General features: G+C 41.9%; 1 protein-coding gene across 4 annotated transcripts; it reads left to right on the forward strand.

Moving 5' to 3' along the window:
* The first annotated feature begins 180 nt into the window (after window positions 1–180).
* LOC120895831 (LHFPL tetraspan subfamily member 3 protein) lies at window positions 181–21155 on the forward strand. Of its 4 annotated transcripts, none has more exons than XM_040299504.1 (7): window positions 181–310; window positions 4309–4742; window positions 12468–12601; window positions 12869–12995; window positions 19938–20078; window positions 20154–20243; window positions 20379–21155. In XM_040299504.1, exons 2-7 carry the CDS (start codon window positions 4601–4603, stop codon window positions 20486–20488), a joined length of 744 nt encoding a protein of 247 aa, XP_040155438.1. In that variant the 5' UTR covers window positions 181–310; window positions 4309–4600; the 3' UTR covers window positions 20489–21155. The 4 variants fall into 4 exon arrangements, with proteins under 4 accessions (XP_040155438.1, XP_040155440.1, XP_040155441.1 ...); XM_040299506.1 differs by lacking the exon at window positions 181–310 and adding an exon at window positions 342–595; XM_040299507.1 differs by lacking the exon at window positions 181–310 and adding an exon at window positions 342–576.
* The last annotated feature ends 4243 nt before the right edge of the window (window positions 21156–25398 follow it).

Genomic DNA, 25398 nt, shown 5'->3' on the forward strand with positions numbered 1-25398 from the left:
AAAAATGTGCGCCTTTTTCTCACCTGCCTTGTCTGGCGCGCATACCTTTCCCTGTCGGTGTATTGGTAAGCGCGATCGCGCCTAAACGAACGCTCCTGCCTTCTCCACGGAACGCTCAAAAGAGAGCGAGAGCATGCTATATGCTGTTTTCCATGATCTTCGCTTTGTTACCTGGCAGCAGCACAGCCCAAGAGGGGTGCTGCAGACGGCGTTTGACTTCTGATCTCTCAACAGTTTCTTGCCAATGGTCCGTTGAGACAGACAGCGACGATCGTCTCCAGTGCAGTGCAAGTTGCCCTGGCATATAAGGGTGAGAAAAAGAGCGAGTAGCAGAAGCAAAAAAAACACAAAATGTTTGCAGCGTCAGCATAAGTTTCATGTTTCGAGTGTTTTTGTGCCGTGCTCGTGGAACAGTGTAGCTCGCAGATTGTTTTGTATTTTGACTGACCGTTTTTTTTGGTGCTGTAGTGTGAACATTTTGCTACACAACTTGAAATATCCATCACCATCTTGAACGGAAGATCCCTGGAGTGTGTGATCGAAGCGAAAGAAGATATCAAAAAACAGTGGAATTTTGTGCGTATTTGTGTTTGTGGTAATTTCGTACTTCTTGGAGGGAAGAAGAATTTGTTTGCTCATTAGCATGCGCCCGGTAACGGTACGAAAACGGAAGAGGAATAGTGAGCTTTGAGTCGAAACAGCATCGCCACCACCACATCATTCGTTTCGCAAAAGCGAAAAGCAACCCTAAAAACAAACAGGTCACAGTGGCCTGTACCATCGTCATCACCGTCATCATCTCCATCATCACGATCGCGTCAGTCTGTAGTTCAGTTCCATTCGTAGCACGCAGGTTCCCAACAGTGTGTCTGTTTTGAAGTCTCCCACTACGCAACCGATGGCGCCGGAAGAATGAAGAAAAATTAATGTACATTTTCGTGGGAACACTTCTTCCGAACGATGGTGCAATAGAGACTGCCACGAACAATCGTGCGCTTGCCGTTAGCTGCGGCAGGTCTGTTTTGTCACCTGCGGAATGAGACTGTCTGAAGCCCTGGGAAGTTCGGCGCGTTCGTTCTTTCGAAAGGGGCTGATAAATAGTAAAACCCTCCGTTTTTCTCTTAAAGAAGCGAATTAAAAAGGAGTCGTCCTTGATGAAGGTGAGAATGTGGTCGGTTTCGGCAAAGGATACAAAGTCTCACAGTACCTTTAAATGGTAAAAATAGCGAAGGTCACTCTTAATGTACTTCAGAAAAGTTAAGTTGCAGCTCGCCAGCAATAACTTCGAAAGCTTCTCCAGAACAGCTGGTTTGCGTTAGCTTCTTTTCTTTTTCGGCGGTCCACAGTCGGCCACCTCGATGAATCATGCCTGGTGCAGCAGAGAACATGCAGAAAGAGAGAGAGAAACAAAGTGAAGGAGGTTAACCTGCTTAGACCAGGATGGCAGCAAAAGGCGCGCGCACCGTTGTTCGTTGGATAAACTTTAAGCGCAGTAAGCTTAAAAGTAACAGGCGAGCAGAGTTTCCAGTTGCTAGCGCCGAGCGTGTCCGGTGGGGGAAGAGGGTTCGTTGCTTGGTGTCTAAAGTCAAACGTTCGCAGCGACGTGCGCGATCGTAACTTGAAGATCGTCAGCATCTATCTATGTGTGTGTATGTGTGTGGCTGTGTGCGTTTGTATGGTTTCTTTGGTGAGTTTAGGTCACCTGGAACCACTACCAAGAACAGAGTGGAAAGGAGAGAAGACACACGATGCAAGTTGGTTCGTCGCCACCGCCCCTGTCAGGTCAACATTTCCGAAGGGAGGAAAAGAAAAAAAAAAGGTTTCACTTCATCGTAACGCTTTAAACGTTGCTTTGCGTGTGTGTATGTTGCCTGCGTTGCCTTCCTTTGTGAGAAGAACCGGCATCCGACAGAGAAGAAGGTTGCCTTTTGCTCTGAGAAGTTGACTTACGATGCATGACGTGGATTGGCCATCAGCCCTCCTGTGTGGGGTTTGTTGCCTTCGCCTGGTAAAGTCTTTCGTACAAAACGTACACAAGCTGTCTGTGTGTGTGTGTGCGTGTTTGTGTGTTTGCAAAGGTAAACAAAATCGGCAAAAATGTAGATCGAGTTAGCGAGATTTACACACGCCTCCCTGAGCGTCCTCTTATCTAATGATCAAACTTCGATTCCAAGCACGATCCAAGTCCCGAAGATCACCGAGGACTATTAATCAACCTGTCAGCAAAGGGAAAGATTTACGGGAGAGAGAGAAATTTAGCACCCACCACCTTTTGGGGGAAAACACTTTTTCTCCGTCGAACAAAATTGAGGTCAAAAGCTTAGCGCTACGAGAAGCGAGAAGCGACCATCTCGACCGACATTAGAAGCTCTTCCATCTTTGAGTTTGTCTGCAAAGGGGGAAGCAGCAAAATCTTGACATTATTCTGTCGTGTCGGCCGCTCTTCGACGTGCTCAGGCGCCTAGTTTACACGCATCAGGTGCGCCGAACCGTGTCGGATTGGCTTGGAGCACAGCAGGCAACAGGCTCTAGAAGGCGGAGGAGGCGTAGTTCGAAGGGTGTAAGTCGTCGTCATCATCGTCAGCAGCTAAAGCTCATCTCACTGTCAAACGAGCGTGTGTGTGAGCGGCTGCGCAAAGATCAACCATGCGGGTGTGGTGAAGCTTTATTACGCAAGGCAATACCACTATGCACGAAAGACTTCAACGAGCGTGGAAAGGGCGAACCGTGAACCGCGCGCGCGTTAAGCTTCCGTGAATTGAAGCTGGTTTTTTCGTGGTAAATTTTCTTGAACATAAATAATAATAATAATCTATTTCCCCTTTTGGGTCGTGGGTGGGATGTGGTTAGCAGGTACAAATTATCGCATTACAAAATTGTTACTTTTTGCGTTAAAACAAGACCCGTTTCCCGTCGTTGACACTTGAATCGCAGTGCTCCGAAACGGAACAGGGCACAAGTTTGATGTTTGGTTTGGATTACAACCTTCTTTTTTTACAGCCATCTCCCGCCTGAGGTGTGTGATGTGTGATCGCTAGTTTCACATCTAACACCAGTCGGATGTTTATACCTTTGTTACAAGGCGTCATGTAACGACGCACCATTCAAGGTTTGGAGGTTCAAGCAGTTTGGTTTTACTTTTACCTCATTTTCCTCCAATATAAAGCCCAACCAAAAGCAACGTTTTCCTTACCCCCTGTTACTCCCAATTGTTACACACAGCAAAGGTCTCTTCCCACACACACTCTCGCACGCACGAAAGTATCTTGACGATGTGAGCATCGCACAGTGAAGACAAACGCTTTGCGATGTTTTATTCGGGGAAAAAAAGAAACGGAATAGTTTACTATCATCCCAGCTCACGACTGGCTGGGGTGGAAGAAAGCATTAACCATTGATTTGATTTTGATTACATAAATTTCATTATATTGGCGTGCGAGTAAAAGGCGTCGAAGCGTTGGAGAGCTCGGTTGCGGTCCGGATGCGTTAGCGAGGTGTGATGATTGGAACGGAGGGGGAAGAGTGTGTGTTTTAATGATAGCAGTGCGTGTGTAAGCGTTTGCTAAAACAAATGCCACGATCCATCTTGTCGTTGATTAGAAGCGGGTTGATTAGCAAGGGTGGGCCGGTGCAGGCAAGCCGCCACAGCTCGTTCAGGTGGAGAAAAAAGGTTGATTGATCGCTAAAGTTATTTCCCGATTTGCCGAACAAAGCGGTTATCTTGTTTCCCTCTAATCGATTTCCATTTGTTTGTCCAATTATTTTAATATGCTTCGTGATTTTGGAGAGGGATGTTTCACCATTCAAATCAATACTGCCGTACTGTTGGACGAGCTTGGACTGAACGAACGATCCCCTTTTCCCTCGGTGCGAAAACTAGATCCATAAAGTGGGAAGCGTTTTTAAACGAGATAGATTTTTACGACGCACGCTTGTTGAGCATGCCAGGTATATGGGTGGGTGTCATCATCGTCGTCATGACCACCATCGCCACTGATGATCGCTAAAGAGAAACTTACACTTTACAACATCACGACTCGCCTTGATCAACCTTTCCATTACACTTGTTACAAACTGCTCGCCGAACGCTGTGGTGTGAAACAGATCACTTTCAAGTGCACAAAAACGAACAAAATCTTCACAACCCGGGTTCACTGGTGAAGTGAGATAATAAAAAAAGACACCTCTTTCACTTCCACCGATCAGCATCAGCTGCTGGAAACGTGACGATAGGGTTGAATCGTTTGAAGCGTGCAGAAAAAACGCTGCCCCACTTTATAGTTAATTTAATTACATTTTCCAAAACAGGAATCATCGGCTGTGTTTTTCATCCACCACTGCAAGTGTTAGTGTCTCCAAAGTGTCGTCGGAAAGTGACTGCACAAACAAGTGACAACGCTGGTTCGTTTTTAGTGTGGCTGTGAAGTGAAAATACCTCCAACTCGGTTTGTGTGTGTTTCTTGTGCGAAAAGTGACTGACTGTGCCGCTTCTGCATACGATCACGTGCATCCTCTGGATCGATTTTTTACCGTCAAAAAGGCTCGGTTGAATTGAAGTCAAACAAAAACACAACCCTCCTCCCCCTAAAACAGCACAAACATGGGAACGAAGATCGAGTACGTTGACTCGAGCCACATGTACGCGACCAACTACATCCGCAACTCGAAGGCGATCGCCGTCCTGTGGGCGATCTTCAGCATTTGCTACGCGATCATCAGTGTCGTCGCGTTCGTAACACCAGGTAAGCAGACCGCTTTGGGGTTCGATGTTAGAGGTACTCTTCTTGGTATGCTTCTTTACTGAAAAAACAGGGCCAATAAAAAGAAGCATGCAATTGTTTTCGTAAAAACAAAACGTGACTTGCACTGCGCACTGTACGTTTGGTTGTGAGGAGCTGTGTGTGGTGTGCAGGAAGAAATAAAACCAAGCAAAGCGTGGTTGTTCGAATTCTATTACGATTGCATAAATGGTTTTGTGCAGTTATGTGTTTGTGGTCGGTCACATTTGGTGTGCTTTTGTTTTGCTCAGTGTGATTCTTAACTGTGATCTTGTAAGAAATGGTTTGAACAGAACGTGAGTTGAACTTAAATTTAAATTTGATTTCGCCTGGGGCTAGAGTTGTTGCGGGAAATACCAAAAAAAGGTAAATAAACTTGAAATTAGTTTATCAGCCACTGATTAGTCGTGGCTGTCTAACCCAAGTATTTCGCAACCAACACTGTTGCATGCAAACACTTTGAAACGTTTGAAACGACCAAGATGTTTATCAGTTACGCTCATTGCATTGTTTTATTTTATTTTGACCATATCACAACAGCGTCCTAATGCTGAGAAATTTGTCAACTTAGGCAAAATAACAAAACGATATTATTTCTTAGTGACCGATAGCACAAGCTTGCATAGCATTTTTCAGACCATAATGTAAATAGCCGCATTCTTTGCGTGATGGGATTGCGCCAATTAAAAAGTGACCGTTGTTCAACCAAAGGGTAGGGATTTTCGTTTTAAGAACAATACAAAGATAATTTAATACGTTTCAACGTTTAATCTTACGAACAACAATAGTATAAAATAATTGTTGGGGATGTTTGACACGGTTTACAGTGGCTAAAATCATTTATGGTACACTCTAATTTAAAAAAAACTCAAATCGATGCTCTGGGAGAGCATCAACATATTAATTCTAGCCTGAAAACTAGCTAAGATAGGAAAAGCAGATACTGAAATGAGAATTTGTCCTTTTTATTGTTGAATTTTTTATTCAGAAAAAACGGCTTCGGTCGTATTATTTTGAATTTGGCTGTTTATTAACAAACAAATTGACAAGCAACCAAAATAATATACATTTTAAGGCTTAAAATAGTTAGTAAGTAAGACGTTTGAAATGCTTCAGATTATTCCACATCCAGTAAAAACGTGTTAAAAATGTTAACAACTCCAGAAATTGTTTGTTTGTCGAAATGTGGAGCTAAAATATACGATTTCGGACAATTCACCACTCCATTCTTTTGATTTGTGTTCTTTCGAGAATTACGTAACGGTCACATACTGGTCACAACAGACTTTTTTACATTATCTACAAATAGCCGGAGAAGAACAGTTTGCCGGTATTTTCCAAGTAATACATTATTATTTATTAATAATGTATAACGTGAAATGTGTTACTTTAAATGACTAAATTATGACGTGAAATGTGTTATTTTAGTTTATGTCATGATACCAATGATAGTGTACTAATGATGATTTAATGATAGGTGTACGATCAATATTTTACTGCGAATTAAGGTATTTTTTATCTAAATTCTATCTAAGTGGGTTTAATATACAGTTGGGCTTAACCCAACGTGAATGTATTTAGAAGGCTGATTTTTCAAACTTGGTTATAAAAACATGCTATGAGACCACTTGGACTACATACACTTTGATTCTGGTTCTTTTAGCAGATACTCGAGTCTAATTCTAGCTTTGAGACTAGAATAATCTAGACTGAAAATTGCAGGCTAGTTTATGGAGTGTTTACATGATTTCAGCCTCCAACTGTCAAACTACATATACAAAAGCTGACTAGAATCGTGAAGAGCCCCTATGACAAATTTGACAATATTAAACCACGATATATTGCGTTAAACTAAAGTAAATCAAACTATAAGACCAAATGTGATGACAGCATCCTATTTGTTTTTTGCTACTTCTGGTGTTACATGCTACGTCCGATCATGCTGCCTCTTAAATAGGGTTTACTAGCAGATTTTGCATTGAAGCACTGAAGTTAGTCAAGTCAGTCACTCTTGGTACGGGTAAAATGGGTCCGAAAAGGGGTTTGAACCACCTCTGACTTTCATATCTACTCAATAGGGCATCCAGTCAGTTGAAAATATACAGTGTCAGTCAGTCAATACAGTCAGACAGTCAGTACAGTCAATATTAACTACTGTTAAAGATTTACGATTTTTTTTTAACATGTCTTATAATTTTTATTTAAAAGTATCAATTTAATTTATTTTTAATGTTAAACGTGAGATGGTATATTTTTCTACATCCCATCTGAGGTTCATTTTGGTGCAATTGTTTAGCATGCTGTTTGAAATTTGGTTCACAAAGTCACACTGCTCTGTAAAGAACTAGGCTTGAACTCAAAAGAATTCCGTTATGCAGCTCTCACGTGAACAACATAAATTTCAAACTCTGTTTAAAAAATTTAAAAATAAAATTAAAAAGCTGTGCTGATCTAATTCAACACCAATTATCACACTCACGGGCTATTCTGATGCAAGAATGTATCATTTAATTCAATAGCGCTCCAGTGCTTGTTAGTTTTCATCTAACCCATTTAATATTCCATTCGCCATTGCCCATTGTTTTTGTTTTTTCACAATGGGCACAATGGCACGGGTAAACGATATGGTGCAATTTGTAGTGGAACACCCGCTTACGATTCCGAGGTCTCGATTAAAAATAAAGGCATCGCCAGATTATGCAGTGTAAACAGAAGGAACGGGAGGGGGGACTGTTCTTAACCAGCTGCTGCTACTGCTGCTGCTACTAAGCCGTTATACGTCACTCCATTATAGTTTAATGCTGTTTGTTTGTGTAGGTGTAAAAATCCACAACTTCCATATGGATGTGGTGAAGATGTCGAAAAAAGGGGGCCCCACCAATACACACACACAGACACACAGACACTGCACGGGGTTCCATCTTGCTGCACATGTGCTGGGCGCCTCTGCCTAAGACGCTACAGCCGCTTCTTCGCCCTCAAGCATGCGCGGCTTTGTGGCTTGTGTCGTTGGCTGTGACCTTTTAAAAAGTTGTTTCCAAACAAACCTGCCTGCCTGCTGTTTTGTGTAGGAATGGGAGGCAAATTCAAGGGGGGCAGGACGCAACAATTGACCAGGGTTTGTTTTCGCAAGCTCACATTAAAAGCTTCGTCTGTGCTCGTTGCTGCTGGTATAATTGTGGACAAGCTTGTTAAGGGGGCAAAAAGAAGAAGAGAGCGCTGTTTTTTACAAAGATATTTTCTTTCCTTTCTGTGCGCACTTCAATTAGCTAAATCCACAGCGAGATTGGCGCGATCGAGCGAATCAAAAGACTTGAACGCGCCTGCTTGTTGCATGAGGCGACGAACCTCTCCCTGGTTAGCGATTTGCACCTTAAATAATACTAAAATTAAATCATAATAACCATAATGATCATATCGCTCGGTGCTGGAAACATTAAAGGTGGTTAAACATGATGCAATAAAACTGTCTTGTGCCATAAGAGTTTCGGACCGGAAAGTAAAAGTTTGTTTCCCACTTGTTGCTGGTGATTATGATGCTTGCTTCTTTTCATCCGCCCGTTGGGTTATGATTTGCTGTGGGAAAGGGGCAAACGTTTCAGTACGATTTGCGAGTTCAATTATCGTCGGTGCAGTTCGCTTACAATTCGCGACCATCTGATTAAGCCGGATGGAATTGATTGGCATTGTTGTGCAGTGGCGAACGGTGTGACTCTACGCGAGTGACTTTATGCCGCCTCTGTCGAACCAGGAAGCGACGAACCCCCGTGCGACACCGTGAAATTAATGTTTGTTTCCCTGGTTTTACAAAATGTGGTATTTAATAGGATACTGAGGGAAATAATGAGTGTGATTTATTTCCCTGTCCCACTACGTCATCACTTACACCAACTTTGTGTGTATAGTATTCATCTTTCGACTGGTGTAAATTTGCATGTTTATCGCACCCTTTTCTTCTCCTGTATTTCATTTCCCGCGAGAGAGTGTTATTTTTCTTGTATCGTTCGATTATGCACAATTTTGTTTTCCCGGCCTTTGCACTCATTATCATCGCCAAGATGCGCCAAGCAAGCGATTGACGTTAATTAATCAACGCCTTCCAACCCATCTCTTCCAATCCCGCTCGGGATGCTGATAATGCAATTTTGGCACAAAGCTCACGCATAATAATGCGATGCCCGCACACAGGGACGATTAATGTAACCGTTTGAAAAACCTTTTTCCGCTATACACGTAGTTTCCCTTTTTGTTTTGTTGGGAAGAAGCTTCACTTTGCCTCCTGTACAGTTTTCTTGCCCAGAGCTCTTTGAGGGAAGTTTTGATCGCACAATCGACCAATCAATCGTAACTGTTTTGCTGTTTCGTTGGCGAAGATTGAGCTTCATACATGAAAACCTTTCACGATCAATAGACGGTAGATGTTGGTATACAGTTATTAAAATGAGGGAAACGATCGCGCGCAAAACAAAGGGAAAGAAAACCTTCGGTCGGGAGGGAAATTTGCTGTACTAACGGTACAGATTTTGTGTTTAAAAATAAAAGGGCTTCAACCGACTTTACTTGATTTCACAACCCAACTTACCCAACGAGAGTTTAAAGCGAGGACAATTCTCCCCCAATTTGTTCTTGCACAATTGTGTGCACACAATTGCTTTGCTTCGTGCCTTTCCTTTTACCCCCATTCGACCGGACACCGACCCATTGACAGGGACAGCATGGTTTTAAGCACGGTTTTATGCAATAGTCCGATGTTTTTTTTCTTCTGCGCACGGGATAATTTGCGGACAAAAGTGCTTAACCACTCCGCTCCAAACTCCACTCCATCCCAATAACTCCGCACTGTCACTGGGGCAGCCGACGAAAGTCGATTGCACGTTTCACCTTTCGCCCGGGCGTGATTGACTGATATCTGGAGCGCTTATTTCGTTCCCTTGCAAATGGCACTGGGAGTTTTTTGGGGGGAGGATGGGAGGGATTAAAATGTCGGGAACTCACCTTGGTGCCTTGTTAAGTGTGTAAACAGCGGTGCAAAATAGATTTTAATGCAGCTCTTCGAGTGACAGGGGTTTATTAGGATAAGAACTGGTTACTCGAAACTTTTGCCGAAATTTACGCTTGCCAATTATGCACCGAAATGCACCGCTTGAAGTGGAAAATGTCGAGTTTTGTGTGGTGCGTTTTGTTGTTATTTAATCACCGCTGACATAAATGGACCCCAGATGAAGATGTTGAGTGGACCCACCCGCTCTCTGTTTGCGTGTCTGTGGGTATAGGCTGAGAAAATGCAGGAAATGGCAGCTGTTTCTCTGCCGTCGGTTTTGTTCTGCTTGCACGCTTCGCAAACACCACCACCCGGGCAAGATGTAATTGGTTTCAACTGGAGACACACTGGTCTGCGTCAGTGGGGTGGAGCTTGTATGGGGAGGGTCGGGATGCTGGTTTATAACGCCATCACTAATGGATTGTTTATGGTGTAATGGCGTGTATCGGTAGGCTTCGGCGGCCCTCCAGCTCGGCTCGGATTTGTGTGTCAAATTGTGTTCGGTAATCTCCGCAAAATGGTCGCGGTAACATACTGACACGCTCCTGGCTAAAGTGAGCCGTCCTGATGTGTAGGGGGGGAAGGGGGTTTCATGCGTTTGTAATTGCATTATGATCTTGCGGCATTATGCTGTGCATCGAATGACATGGTACATTTTACTTGGCCGGTGTGTGTAAAACTGTGGTCATTGATCTTTGTTTCTCGACACGGTAATTACATGATCTTTCGATGCGGAGTGATGTGTTTGTTGCTCTATTTACTGTTTGAAATTCGGTTAATATAATGATTTACCGAGAGCAGTTTTTGATTCATGGATAGGTTGAAGCGTTTGAATATTGATGTAAAGCATTTTAAAGACTTTCGTTTTGACGTTTTGTTAGCTATGCGTTTGTATATTTTTTGCCGATTTCTGATTTTATATTTATTCAACGCATTGCTTTCTGGTATATCTTACTTTTGGGGATGTACTTTAACTATCTGAAGTATCCTCTTTAACCAATAAATCATCACAATAGTTGATATTATATTTTGCAACGTTTTGGACTGATCGTGAGTTATAATTCGGATACCATAGCCCCGTGGGTGATGATGGGTCTGGAAGGATTAAAATGTGTGCTACCTCTTTGTATGGTATAATCTGAAGACACGATTAGATTAATCTGTTGTCATTACTTTAGATTTAAACGAATCGAGCCATATTTTATCTCCTAAACTGTTGTAATATTTCGTTCTTCTTGTTGGTTAATTTGCACTTCAGCCACTGTCCCCCAAAGCCCTGCCATAAGCCATTTACGGTCTTGATAATCTTTGACTTATTGATTTGCTCATTGGGGTATAGTAAATGCTGCGAGGAGGTCCATATGGGGTTTGCACGCATAACAGGCATATTGTAAAAACAGTCGAACGATTTGACGGTTATGTCAGGGCAGGTCCCTTGACCCAAGGATGTTGTTGGTTGGGATTATAAATTAGCTAACAAAGGTGCTATTATCAACTTAACCAAATCGTCTAAATGGTGCTACTAAAATAGATTTTACTATTTTTACTAAAACCGATGAAAGCTCGTAAAGTAAAGGCAGAACGTTATTTCAAGTCGTACGACATACGAGGCAGTCTTCATGAATTTAAATTCCTTGAATGACTGTTGTGGGTTGGGTAAACCTATTAGTAAATGATTAATTAGTTTTTATTAACGTTAGTGTATAAGCAATAGTAGCAAAAAAGCAGACCTTGGTCGGTAGTTGCGACAAATAGAAATATGCTTTATTCTATAAGATCTACATATTCTGTTATCGGCGCTAAAACCCTTGATTAGGACAATGTTGGAGTTCCTTAATAGTTTGACCGGCGCCTGAAATTGGAAGTTAATTTGGATAAGCTATATAAACCATTAATCATACTCTCCTTTATTACCATTTCTATGGGTAATTGAAGCAATGGTTTTACTATGGCGTTTGTGAATGAAGTAGTCAGATAATTCAATATTTTTGCATGAACACCTCTGTTCATCCTGTTCCTTCTAATTAGTTTGTGTAAAGCTTAAGTGGGGAAAATCTTATAAAATATCAACAAAAATGTTTGAATTTCAATTATAGTTTCAAGAACATCTAGATAATTTCTTTTAATTAAACACAATGTCTACATGCTTCTCATTGATTCCATTATTGTCGAAGATAAACCAACCGTTTGTCCTGCGCTATGACGCTGTTTAATACCTTTTATTGGTTTAATAATCGGTAAAATATAACAAATTATTTGATCATGTATGTATCTACAATCTGTCTTTAATTATGTCCATTGTTCTTTTTGTACATTGAAAACTTACCACAAACGTTATGGGTTACAGTCAGAGGATTGCAGTCTATCTAGATTCAAACTTAGAGCTTATAAGTCATAATGAATAAAGAGGGCGTCAATTTATCTATTATTTAATAATGCTCATTGACTTTGTAGTAGTATTAAGATAATCTTGGAAGAGCTCATAACCGGCTCCGTTAGTTACACAGCGCTCACAGATGAAGTAACACACCCTCACCACAAAGAAGTGTATCATAAAAAGCGAAGCCTATCATAACTGTACAAGATTCATTCAAAAAAACCGCATTTAAATGTAACACTGTTTTTATTATTCATTTCCACCATTCCAGAATGGGTCGGCGATGCAGATTCAGACATTGGCGGGCGTCTCGGGCTGTGGCAGGTGTGCCAGAAAGACGATCTTACCGATAGCTGTACCGGCCGGCTGGAGGAACTGCTGGAAATGCAATCCATCGCGTTTCAGGTGAGGTGGCAAATACACACAAAATTAAACGACTATCACTCACTGCTCAGCCCCGTTTATGCAAACTCAGTGTCCGTTAGCTATTCTTCTAACGAGCGTCTTGGTTTGCGGGATTAAAATGCACATGACCCGCAAAAGCTAGCCGTATCTAGCTTAGCCCCGCATTTCCATAAGCAGGTCACCGCGATAGCGTTCTTTTGTGCGCCTTTAAACAAACGAAACGTGTTAGATTAACAACACAACTCTTTTACTCCTCCCTACCTACAGGTTGCAACAGTGTTTTGCGGGCTGGCGGTGGCCACTTCCGTGCTGGCGATCTGCTGCCTACTGCTGATGGTGTTCATGAAGTCAACGACCGTCTTTCACATCTGCGGCTGGATGCAGATGCTTTCCGGTGAGTTTTCGCGGGGGCATTTATGCTCGTAGCTTTGGCACGCCGATAGAAACGAACCGTGTGACCTAACCAACCCATCTTCCCGCCCCAAAAGCCCGGAGCTTTTTGAAACAAAACGAAAGGAACGCTACGCCACGATTGTGCATAGTTGCGGATTGGAGATGGAATTTTTGTGGCAAATTCGTGGCTAATCAGCGCGACGCGTGGGAAGCAACGCGAGCATGATGAGCATGTGGCGCTCGATTATCGATGAAAGGCATATTATGGGCTTCCTCATTGCTTGCTCGCCTCCTAGCGTTCATTAGCGGCAAAATTGAAAATTGACGGGAGACCCATCGGGACGGCATGTGCACTACAGTGAACGACATTCGAAACAGCGGAAGTGAACGACGAAAACGGGAGAGCAGCCGCCACCGTCACTATAATCGTGCGGAAGAGCGCCATAAAAAGTCGGGGATGGGAGGAGCTGTAAATGCGAAAGGAGTACTCTTTTAGCTTAAAATTAGCCACCCGGCCGGCCAAGGGGATGAGTCGGTTGAAGGGGTGGGCCTATGATCAATCGCGTAAGAAGATCCACAAATTGCGCTCGAGAGGTATCTTTCGGGCTCCGATCGTGTCCAATTTGCTTGAAGGCTGCACTTATGGTCACGGCGAACACGATGAAAGCTTGTTTGGTGCGATGTCTCTAATCCGGTTTCGGGCACTGCAGATCGAGTGCAGCTGAATGCGGCGGATCAGTCCCTTCACTTCGTTTGATCGCTCTGAAGGCCGTCCGATAGGTCGTCGATGGGGTGGTTTCGCCTATATTGAAGAGTAACTGGCGAGAGCCGAGCCCATACATTCTGCAACTCCACCAATGTGTGTGTGCTTTGGAAATCGTCATCATCATCATCATCATCTTCGTGTTGGAAATCAGCAGCAACCAGACAGTTCCGACAACGGGTAAACCGGTTTCCAAGGTAGAAGAGGTTGAAATAGTTTCGGTCCATTCCGGCATCCGAACTCCATTTCCTGAACGAAAGAGAAATGATCGGTTCCATCCCACTCCCGGCCCCCCAGATGCGCCCAGGATGTGTTCAGTTTTCTCCCAACTCCGTGCTGCAAAGCTGGAATGTCCGGGTGATGAAAGCACGCTCACCCCTGCCATGTAGCTGTGCTGTGGAACACTCTTTGCTCGGAAGTGGGTCATTGTCACTATGTCCGTTCGATGGGTCGTGTTCGATAGCCCGCGTTTACGGTGCTATTTTCCCTCCGGACTGGTCCACCGCGCCAACCGTTTTCCGATCAAATGCGTTGGATAGAAACAGCATTTAAACAAAATTGAAAGCATTACCGTCGGGAAATGAAACACTTTTTGTTACTGGGTGGAAAAAGTGGTCCTGCAAGTTTCTGGTCCTCTCTCTATCGTTGCAAAGCTTGGCCACTTCCAAGGCTGGCGCAGCAGCGACGTAGATCTAGATTTTCGATTTCCGTAGGTCGGCACTGACCTTTCTCTTCATCTCTCTCTCTCTTGTCTTCCAATCACTGCTTTATCCGCACTCGTAAAGCGCTTAGGAACTTGTTCCTTCGGAAGTTGTAGGAGCTGTCGGATGGCAGTTTGTTGACTTTTTAGCCACAATTTGCATCTATGTTGCGAGGCAGGCCTGCTAGTGAAAGTTGGTTTTGAAAGTAAACCAATTCACTACACGGGCAGGCAGATATTGGAAATTGGCTGTGCGTCTGGGAGGGGGCATTCTATACAATGTATGGTGCAAAAATGACTTCAAATTGATAAAGTTGCACACGTTAGAAGTGATCAAATCTTGCTATATACATAAGTGATGCCAACGGAGATTGCCAAGATGATAGGATATAATATTTTAATGCACCAAGTTTAATGTCTTCACGGGATAGTTTTATTCAACGGCAACCGGGATATTATCCGCTACGCTATCACATCCGGTAATTATGATTTCAATATGTTCTGGAAAAATTGATAAACAATTGCTTTATGATAAGCATGTTAGTTTATTCATGGCCTTGGTCAGCCAGTTGTGATTCCGTTTAACTTGCAAGTTTGTTGAAGTATTACCCGGAACGTAATGTACACTGTCCTATGTCAATCCATCCCGTCTAGATCCAACATATGACGTATTACACCTGGCGTCAGTTTACACCTAAAATAGTAATTTTATTATCAGAAACATGATACACCTACCGTAAGTTATTAATTAGTGCTCAGACACAACCGATCATACCAATTCTTCCAACATGTCTAACATAACATATCTGGCACGTTTTTTGGGATTCTTAAATATCAACACGCAAAGATCCTGTTACCTGAATACTTGACGAAGTACTAACTATCAAAGGGGACTAAAAATAGCCCTTCATTTGATAGTCTGATGTTTCTTCAGAAGTATACGGATGCTATAAGTGACGGATTGGCTGTAATCGATGCATGAAGATGTATTTTTGAACACATTGGAACTCCATTGCGCTGTTGGTTGATCTTGCGAATTGCAAATTAACTGAAATTTTTTTCAAGTCCAGCCAATATATAATAGAGTTGTTATAAAATGGCAGTAGACGCTAAGCTATAGAGTTTTTTATATCTAAATCAGCTGTCGTATAGAAGTAATGCTTCAAAAGAAACGTGACGTTGCACAGCTGAAATGTATATCTAAGTTACTTATAGGTGAGACTGACGCACCCGAGCAACTAGCAAGAATCAACATGAATGTATTGCCTAGAACTTTTCGCATCTATCGACCTCTCAGAACTCAACTAGTAAGACGAGCTTACAGTGAAAACGACCCCATAATTGAGATGGCTCTTAAATTTAACGCTCTCTATGATAGTTTTGACTGGCATCATGCGACTAACTTTTAAATCACCTTACTGTACCTGCGTGTTTTGGTTCAGTCTTCTATGTATTATTTATTGCTTGTCTTACGACTTGGGGTAATTGTGAGTGATAAGGCCACTTCCTCTGGCCAATTACTTTTGATTTGAATAAACAATAAACAATAAATGTAACACCATCCAACGGCAGTTTCATCGTAATATTGGTTTAAAACAACGTGTTCTATCAACACAAATCAAATGCCCTCCTGAGGACTGATAAATATGACGGAAATACTAAAATTGGAACTGACTCAAATTCGAAAAAGCCACGCTAAAAACCCCCATTAACGCTTTGCGACATATCATATGGCGCATATGTAGGACAACATTTAATTGTCCTTTTTTATAACGATACTTTGAGCCTATAACACTACATTGCTCTTCAATCAATAAAAAGATGCAATTATGAGTTACTCACAAACAAAAAAACGAGGCCAACTCAAAACTCGCAAACCATGCGCTTTCAGGCATCATATTTGCGCATCTTTCAGTAACACGTAATCGTTCCAGCATTAGCTCAACGAGGCTCACTGAGGGTGGCTTTTACAGCACACACGCCCGGTTGTGCGTTATTGATTTCAACTGCCAAATCTAAATCCATTTAAATGTTGCAAGTTACAATGCGCACCACCTTACGCAGCCACCTTCGCTTTCGATCTTTATACACGTTTCGGGGTTTTCACTCTGATGTGCCGCACTGATGACCCACTGCCATTCGAACACAAGCCACGAAGGAAGTTAGGTAGTAAAATGGTTAAATGAGATTTGACGAGCCTGCTTTTCGGGTGCGGTGGAGGTGCGTTATTACTATTATTTGTGTCGGTTGCGTGAGGCGTATGCGCTCCGATTGATTGTGCGGGCACGCCAAGCCGAAAGAGAAGGCTGACGTAAGCGATCGAGGAAGAAAGGAGAGACTGTTTATCTTGACGATGGGTTAACGATATTTTCTGATCGATATGGTTTGATTGCTGTTTGGTTGATTGTGAAAAGGTATACTTTTACCATTACACTAGTAACATTGTTTTTTTTTTAATTAAATTTATACAAAAAGGTAAAACAAATGTTTACCCAATGCAGCTTCATAAAGGGCCATTCCTCCTCTTGCGCTGTTGTTATGTGTTTCCTCGCTCGCTTTCTACTCAAAATGGTACGCCATAAAGCACGGCCAACACGTTGATGTCTCGGTTAATTGCGTCTCGATGGTTTAAGCACAAGCGTAAAGCTCAGATGGCTACCGTGAAATGCTCATTTCCGGACTGGACCACGAAAAGAAAAAACACACTCACTCACTATAAAAATGTATGCTTGCATGCTGCTGGTGTACATCTTGACAATTATGCGATGCTTAAGCGCTGATTCCCGTTTTTCGTCTTGTCCATCATTAAAGACACTTTTTTGCGGGTTGTAAATTCCTTTCGCTTCGCTTACTAGCTGGAGCTTCCTCTTGCAAGCAGTGAAATTAATCTCCCTGTCTCTCCGCTTCCTCCTCTCAGTAGGGTGTGCAAAAATGTTTTATAACACGCACTCCAGCAAAGCTTCATTTTGGGGCGTAGTTTAGAGTGCAAAAAAGGCATAAAAAGCCAGCAACCCAACATGGGTTAAAATTCCCAGGGTCAGTTTAGCTCAGTCGGTTAACCGGATGAGACGCCGGTTTTACGCGTTTGTCGCCATTTTCCATGCAAGCCGAGGGGTGAATAGTTCCATAAATGTAATGTATGCAAATTTGCTTCATTTTTGTTATGGTTTTTTTTTTTCATATTCTCCCTTCATATGCGGTGCAGGCGGGGAGCCGTTGTGTGTTTGCGTAAAGTCGAGCATTAGTGTAAAGTGACACACACGCGCTGGCGTCGGTTGGCCGCTCGGTGAAGGGAAAGTGTCGGTACGAAATCATTGGAATCTACCCAGTGTGTAATGTAATGAACAATATTATCTGATGGTTCCGCAATTTACAGTGGAAGCTGTTTTCCCATATTGAGGCTACGCCGAGCAGGCAAACCCGATGGATTGGGTTTGTTTAAGGTTTTAAAATAATGTTTAGTGTGTGGGATTTGTTGTGCAAATGTTTATAGCACGTAATGGCTCTCTATTGAAATGGATCTCAAGAGGCGATTTGCCAGCTGGTAAGTGAAGGAAGTTCTCAAATGTCAAACGGACACTCTTCCCGGGAAGCAACTAAGCGCGAGTGGGTACTGGGATTTACCGTGGGCATTGTTTAATGGGCACGACCAGGAAATGGAATGGAGGCAACAGCTGGTTTCGTTGCTGCAATTGCAGCAGTGTCGATGTTTTGTAGTTGGTACCAAACGTGGCTTCAATTTCTTATATTTTTAGAGGGTAGCTCAATAAGTTTTCATGGCTTGATGTACTACATGGGATTATAGTTGATGGTTTATATTATGCAAAAGGGTTTTTTCTTTACTCCAGTAAAGTGACTGAAAATGGACGCTATGTTTGACAACCCTGATTGATAACCAATTCAATATTCAGTGCCGGTCATCCGGGTATAATTTTATCCGACAGTCTGTCATTTCTGAAGAGCATGGATACACAGAGTTCCTTAAGAAAGTGATATGATGTGCCGAAAGAAATCTGTTATTGCATAAAAACTTAAAAAAAACTCTATATTCGCGTGTACAGAATAAGTTCTATTTACTAGGGTAGATATTTACAAAATACTCTAATATAGCTATACATTTACAAAAGTAGTACACACTTAAAGACGACGAAATCTATCTCATCATCGTTGTTATCAACGATGTGGAAAATGTAGTTAGCAAACAACCTAAGAATACATATAGCCATTCCCGGACTAACTCCTGCTATTTCTGGAAATCGCAGACTAGAAACAGGCCTCCTGGAGCTATTGCAAACAATTTCTTGCTGCAGCAGTGCCCATGCCGCCGCTACTCTACTACAGCAAGCAAATTTGTGTTCCAGACTTTCCATTTGAGGACTAAACGAACATTGATTGGAAGTCTTTCTTCCCGTTCGAAACAAGAGCTCTCCATGTGAGGCCTTACCATGTGCTAGCATGTACAGAGTAGCTGGTTGTTGTGCTGATAAGGCAAAACTTTGAATATTAGCCCAGACTCTGATGCAGCAGATTTGATGATTTGCTTGTGCTACTTTGGCATCTGGTAGCTTATCCACAAGCATGCGACGAAGTTTACATGAGGAGGGGTTTGAAACATATGCAGAGGATAAATATGCAAGTTGTCTTACCACGATTCTCAGGCAGGGATACCAGGTTGGAATGGTGGCCAGATTCGACGGACTACCAGCTTGGAGGATATGAGGCTAGCTGTATTTAAGGGAACTGCGCTCTGCTCGGTATTGATTTGTCAAGAGGGCATATACAGTTATTCCTGGTATATGCAGGTTCAGTCCACCTCGCTTCCGACATAATGACAAAAAATCTAAATTTCAGTACTAAAATAATAAATGTTTCTTAAAACAACATGAAGTTATAGATAATTAGGTATTGCCAAAATGTACTGCCATTTTTTTAAACCAGGCCAATTGTTATTAAAAATAAACACTCGACATATCAGCCGTATTGTCTATGTAGCCGGACGAGGTATGGAAAAAGGCTTATGTGCGTGAGAGTTGTTATATAAAATAATCATCGTTCTCACGATTCATGGGCATCGTGTCATTGAAAATCAATAGAAATGAACAACACCACCTGAGAGACGCTCTGTAAATCGCAGAACGATTTCCATCCTATAAGTATCCAAAATATTTTGGAAAACAACCAAAAATCCTTGGGAAACCTTTTTATAAAACCTGTCTGTATGACACTGTTTGTTTGAATATATGTGAGGATTGTTTTTGCATACAAATCGAACGTCATTCAACCTTGTAGAGGACGTTAAATAATATAAGCCTAGATACTCTGAATTTTGTTTAAAAAAAATGCTTAATTTCTTACTGAAATTAAAATTCTGGATGGTGTGTTTGACACCTCTGCTCGATCGTGCTGCTCGGAGCTTACTGTTAGAATAATATGAAACTCTGTCTCATTGTGCTTAATCTCATTATTCATTCTATTTTTAGCTCTCTGCATGGTGATTGCCTGCGTTTCGTTCCCGTTCGGATGGAACTCGGACGAGTTCCGTAAGGTTTGCGGTCCAGAGTCGAACCGCTTCGAGGTTGGGCTGTGCAGTTTGTGCTGGGCCTATCCGTTGGCGATCATTGGTGAGTAATCTTGCTTAAAACTTTCGTTTTTATTTTGCAATTTTCAATTCACCTCTGTACGTTTTTGTATTTTAGCCTGCATCGATGGATTCATTCTGGCCACGCTGTCCTTCATCCTGGCGACACGACACGTCCGTTTGCAACCTGAACCGCAATACCAAAGCAGTATGTATTAGAGCAAAGAAACGGAAGGTTGGGTTGAAATGCGTTTGCAGCATTGTATCTGATCACTATCCTGTTTCCTCTACTCGCTGAATGTATCACTTAATGTTTTTTTTCCTCTCTTCCAACGCCTTGCAGGAGAAATTAACAACGCGTACGTGACGGATGTGGCCAGTATCGCCGGCTCCCGCAAGTCGCTCAATCTACAGCCCGTACTGCTGGTGGCACCGCCACACATAATCTTCTGAGCGCCTACAAATGTGCGCCCCACAAATCAATCCTTCAGCTGAGCCGGCCGAGTGAATGCGCTATTTTCCTCGCACTGTGGATGGCCCAGGGCTTCTAACCAAACAAACAGACACCGGCTTGGAGACACCCATTTGTACAGAGAAAAGTGTGTAGCCAAAAGGCAAATGTTTCGATTCGATCGTGTTTTTTCTTCTTCTCTTGCAAATGTTTTACGTATTAGATAGCGTCCCGATTCGTAGGGGGTTTAGAGAATTTTAGCTTTTTTCCCCAGGGGGAAGGGCATAAGTAAAACCTTCCCCGGGATGGTAATATACCTTACACTTTAAGCAATGTCTTCATAGTAAGCCCCCCCTACCCCCATCAATACTCTAGGATATTACTTTTAGTAAAGCGGTAATACATATTTATTCGAGCTTTAAGAGACGTACCGAAGCGGGAAGCGATTTATTGTTTTCGAATAGTTTCGGAACCGTTAGCAAGCCTTTCCCTTCCAAATCTGGCCCTTTCTTCGTGTTTGGTTTAGCTGAATCCTACAAAACGAGTATGCTTTTCTAGCGTCTTTAAGCAGTCTGAATGTTATTATTTTTAGTTGATTTAAGTTTTACAACGTATGCGTAATGTAGATGTGAAAATCGGAATCCAATAAATGTTGACTTTCACAAATAATACCGTAATGTGTTTTTATTTCTTATACACTGCATATAACCCGAAATTGGAATTTCAGAATAACGTGTAACTTGTAAAAAAATCTAAATATTCGTTACACAGACTTGTACAAAGTTTAAGTCGCATAACTGCAGGTTTTGTTGTAAAATACAATGAAGAAGATTAATTTAGCTCATCAGAAAAACGGTTATGTTGAACTTGAATAATGTTTAAGGCTATCCCCATGTTCATGCGATTACGATTCGTGTTTTAACAACTTACACACAATATTGTTTGATTTTGCGAACGATAATTTTGCGACTAAGATTTTTGCGACCAAGGATTTTGCGACCAAGAATTTGGCGACCAAGATGTTTGCGATCAAGATTTTAGTAAAAAAGGTTTTGCTACGATGACCCTGTAGTACGTATTTCTCAATTTTACACCATTTCACAGACCTGAGTTGACCTGAGGACTGCCTATCCTGGTATGAGTCAATCAATAAGTCACTGAATGCCAAGCCCACTAGTGGTACAGGCAGGCCTTGACCGACAACGGTTGTTGTGCCAAAGAAGAAGAAGAAGAAATATTAAAGGTATTTCTGTAAAATATCTAACACGTAAATTTTCATTCAAAATCGACTAAACTTTAAACGGAATACCCTTTTTCCATGTACATAAACCATTCCGCCGAGTTGTACAGATTGCATACTTTCAGGCTGCTCTCTGCTGGTAGAACCGGCATACCGTCAAACTGCTCGAAACAAAAAATCAAGCTGATGTTTGTTCGTTTTATGAGTGAGTAGCAGCAAACGTTTTTGTGCTTACATCGTTGGAAACTGTTAATAAACTAAATAAATGATGTGCTGACGTGTATGGAAACTCCCAAGCCTTTCTTTCGAACAAAACTAAACCATAATTAACCTTTTAACATGCTGGTACTAAGAACCGCTCGCACGACACCCTTCCAATCCATTGACGTAGCTTTCCATTCATAAACTTCCCGGAACGGTCAAGATAAATTTATATTACTATTTATTCAACCGATAACCCGCCCCTTCTAGGCGGCGTTCTATTGCCCGGTTATAGCGCCCACTGCTCCTCTCCGTTGGCAACATCGTGAGGCCGGTTGCACGTAAGCCGACGCAGCCACAACTAGATATTAACCCCCTTGCCCCGAGAGGGTTGCGAAATAGAGGAGCAGGAGGAGCAAAAATTATTTCTCTCTCACCTGGAAGTGACCGGACGGTACGATTAAACCACGCGGCGATTTGTATTGACAGAAGCACTAGGTGCTGTATCGGGGCACCGCTTAATTGCCTTTCGACCGAGCGGCTTCGGGGAGCAACGCTGCGTGGTCTTGAACTTGATGTCGCACGTTGTGTGTGTGCGTGTCATGTAATTAGTTCAACTCTTGGGAGCTCGGGGGAGGGTAAGGAAGCTTTCCCAGTGCCCCAGCAGGTTGATGAAAGCCACGTGCCCGGCAGCATGTTTGCTGCGAACGGTTCGGTTAAGATCAGTCTAATTGCTTAATAGACGACGGCGGGAGATGATAATGATGAGGGTGATGATGGGATTTTCATAAAAGTAAGACATCTCCAACGAGAAGGGAACGGTTTAATTAAAGTTGCACACCGTAGTAATTGGGTTCGTCGCCGACGGTAGCCGCAAGCGTTACGAAATCTCCCTATACAAAACGAAGTAAGAGGTGACGCTCACGTCACGCTCACGTTACGCTCATAGGTGAAACGATTGCTCACTATAGGATCTTCCTGTACGAAAAAGTTACTCACTATAGAACGGTTTGCTAACCAACTATGGGTGCTTGGATGATTTTTATTTCATAAAGAGGATGCCTTTCTTTGAGGCAACAAGCAATGGTAAATTGATAGAATCATTGAGATATTCAAATCGAAAGACATCATTGTTTTCTTCTACCAACGTATTGTAAGTGTATCAACAATCATCAAATTATTCCCAGTGATTCTAAATAATTGTGTGGTAAAGATTATACCCCGTTCCATCTATTTGATCATGCAGAGTAGTGTTGTGTGGTACAAAACATTTAAACAAATAGTAAGACAAAAAAGTACTTGCTTCGAACTACAGTGAACCCTCTCTTATTTGAGAGGCGATGGGACTGTAATAAGAGGGGTTTTCAAATTACAGAGGTGAAAAGTGAATGAAAGGTCCATCCAAACAAGAAAGAGACAGAACATTTAGTATGCAGCCTTAACTGTTGCTATAGGAAACTGCGAACAGAATCGCCAATTTGAGCACACATCTTTCAATAACCATGGCAACACCATACACAAATAAGAGGGACACAGATTTCAGAGGTTTTCCAAATTAAAGGAACAAAAATGTACTGGAAATCAAGGGACTGTGCAAAATGTTCAAATAAGAGAGGTTTTTCAAATTGGAGAGGTGTCAAATAAGAGAGGGTTCACTGTATCATCCAAGTGAAATCAAATGCTCGCTAGAAAGGATTGCAAAATCGTACAGTATGAACGTTGAACAAATACAATTTTTCATTATAGATTACTCCAAAAATTCGGGTACAATGCAATATAGTGAACACATTGGAGCTGAAAATTAGGTCCACATGAAGATCTTAAAAACATGCATATAACGGGTTTATATTTCCCATGGATCGGGCCTTCATACGTAGATGCGTGGATAAGGCTTTGTACGAGTTGTGTTAAACAGTTGAAAAAAGCAAAATATAAATAATTGAATTTCAATAATCCATTGAAAGTATATCTTGCGGGAAAAATTATCGTATGGTTCAGCAGTGGCAATACAACTAAACTGAACTGAAAACCTGAAATGAACAGCAACTCTTATAGGAAAAAGTAATGGGACAATAATATACACGGAATAAGGACATTCCTAGGTTAGGGTTTCTTTTATATATGGGAAAATGATAAAGTAACAAAGTTGAATGAAGTTAGTGCAATTGTTTTTATTAGCATTTGGCACATACATGGTTGCTTGGTGCTCAAATATTCTTGCAGAAGGTGGGGCACGGGTCAATAATAAGCCGTGACAGTGACCTCTGTGGATGGGAGACTCGCATCCTTATATCATATGAACATGTCATGACATTTAACAGTAGCTATTCCAAAAGTTTAGAACGACTAAATTTTCTGTGGCGTCGACATTACCATCCGTCACATCTTAACCGAATGCCATGGTTATACAGCAGAACGCATCACCTGCCAATTGGACCACAGAATCGAAAACATTCTCTCACCAGACAGCGATTGCCAATATAAAAAAAAAATCCTTCATATTTCATTCCTTCATTCGCCTTTTAAAATTCCTTCATAATATTAACTTTTATAAACAACTTTAACCAAAACCAAATTGTTACAGACAATAAAATCAACAGATAGTTTTAAGTAAACTGAGTCTATCCGGTATAAGGTAATTTGCAAACCACAAATGGCTTGCAAAGCAGATTGTTAAATTTTAGGTATAGATAACATTATTAAAAGAGGCGAATGTGGCCAATCGGCTCAAAGTCTCTATAAAAAAGAATGACTAAATTAAATTTTTGTATGTAGTATGTGGTTGTAAAAATGGTCAATCATAGCAGAATAGTCAAACATCTTCTTCTTTGCCACAACAATCGTTTGCCGTCGGTCAAGGCCTGTACCACAGCGGGGCTTGGTTTTCAATAACTTTTTGATAATCCATGGCAGGATAAAAGTCAGTCATACGTATGGGGACACGGTCCATTTGGAACTTGAACCCATGATTGGCATGTTGTTAAGTCGTACGAGTTGACGACTGTACCACGAGTCTAGCCGATAGTAAAACATACTGAGAAAGAAAGTGGACCATGGTTCCTAATGTAATGGAAACAGTAACATTTACCACATATTGTAGATAAAACAAAAAAATTGATGGGCTATGAACCGGGATAGGAATTTGATAGGAACCTGTACCAAGATAGCAACACGGTCATATAGAGTATTAGTAAAAAGACTTCAAAAGAGAACAGAATTGTTTATCTACATGTGCATGAAAACCTTTAAATGTGCCCTGCAGGCAGTATACACCTCTAAGGTTCTGTTGCAATATCCTGCAACCGGGCCAAATTAACTAGTTGGTAGCAAAACCGCATGACACGTTACACCGTTACAATGTAAAGCACAAGCTTTCTTCTCCAAGGTGTGCTTCGTACTTCAAACAGAACTGTTTCTATTGTATCAATGTTAAATAAACATACAAGAACAAAATCTTAAAGCGGGTGTGTT

This window comes from Anopheles arabiensis, chromosome 2 (genome assembly GCF_016920715.1).
Source record: "Anopheles arabiensis isolate DONGOLA chromosome 2, AaraD3, whole genome shotgun sequence".
Taxonomy (NCBI): Eukaryota; Metazoa; Arthropoda; class Insecta; order Diptera; family Culicidae; genus Anopheles; species Anopheles arabiensis.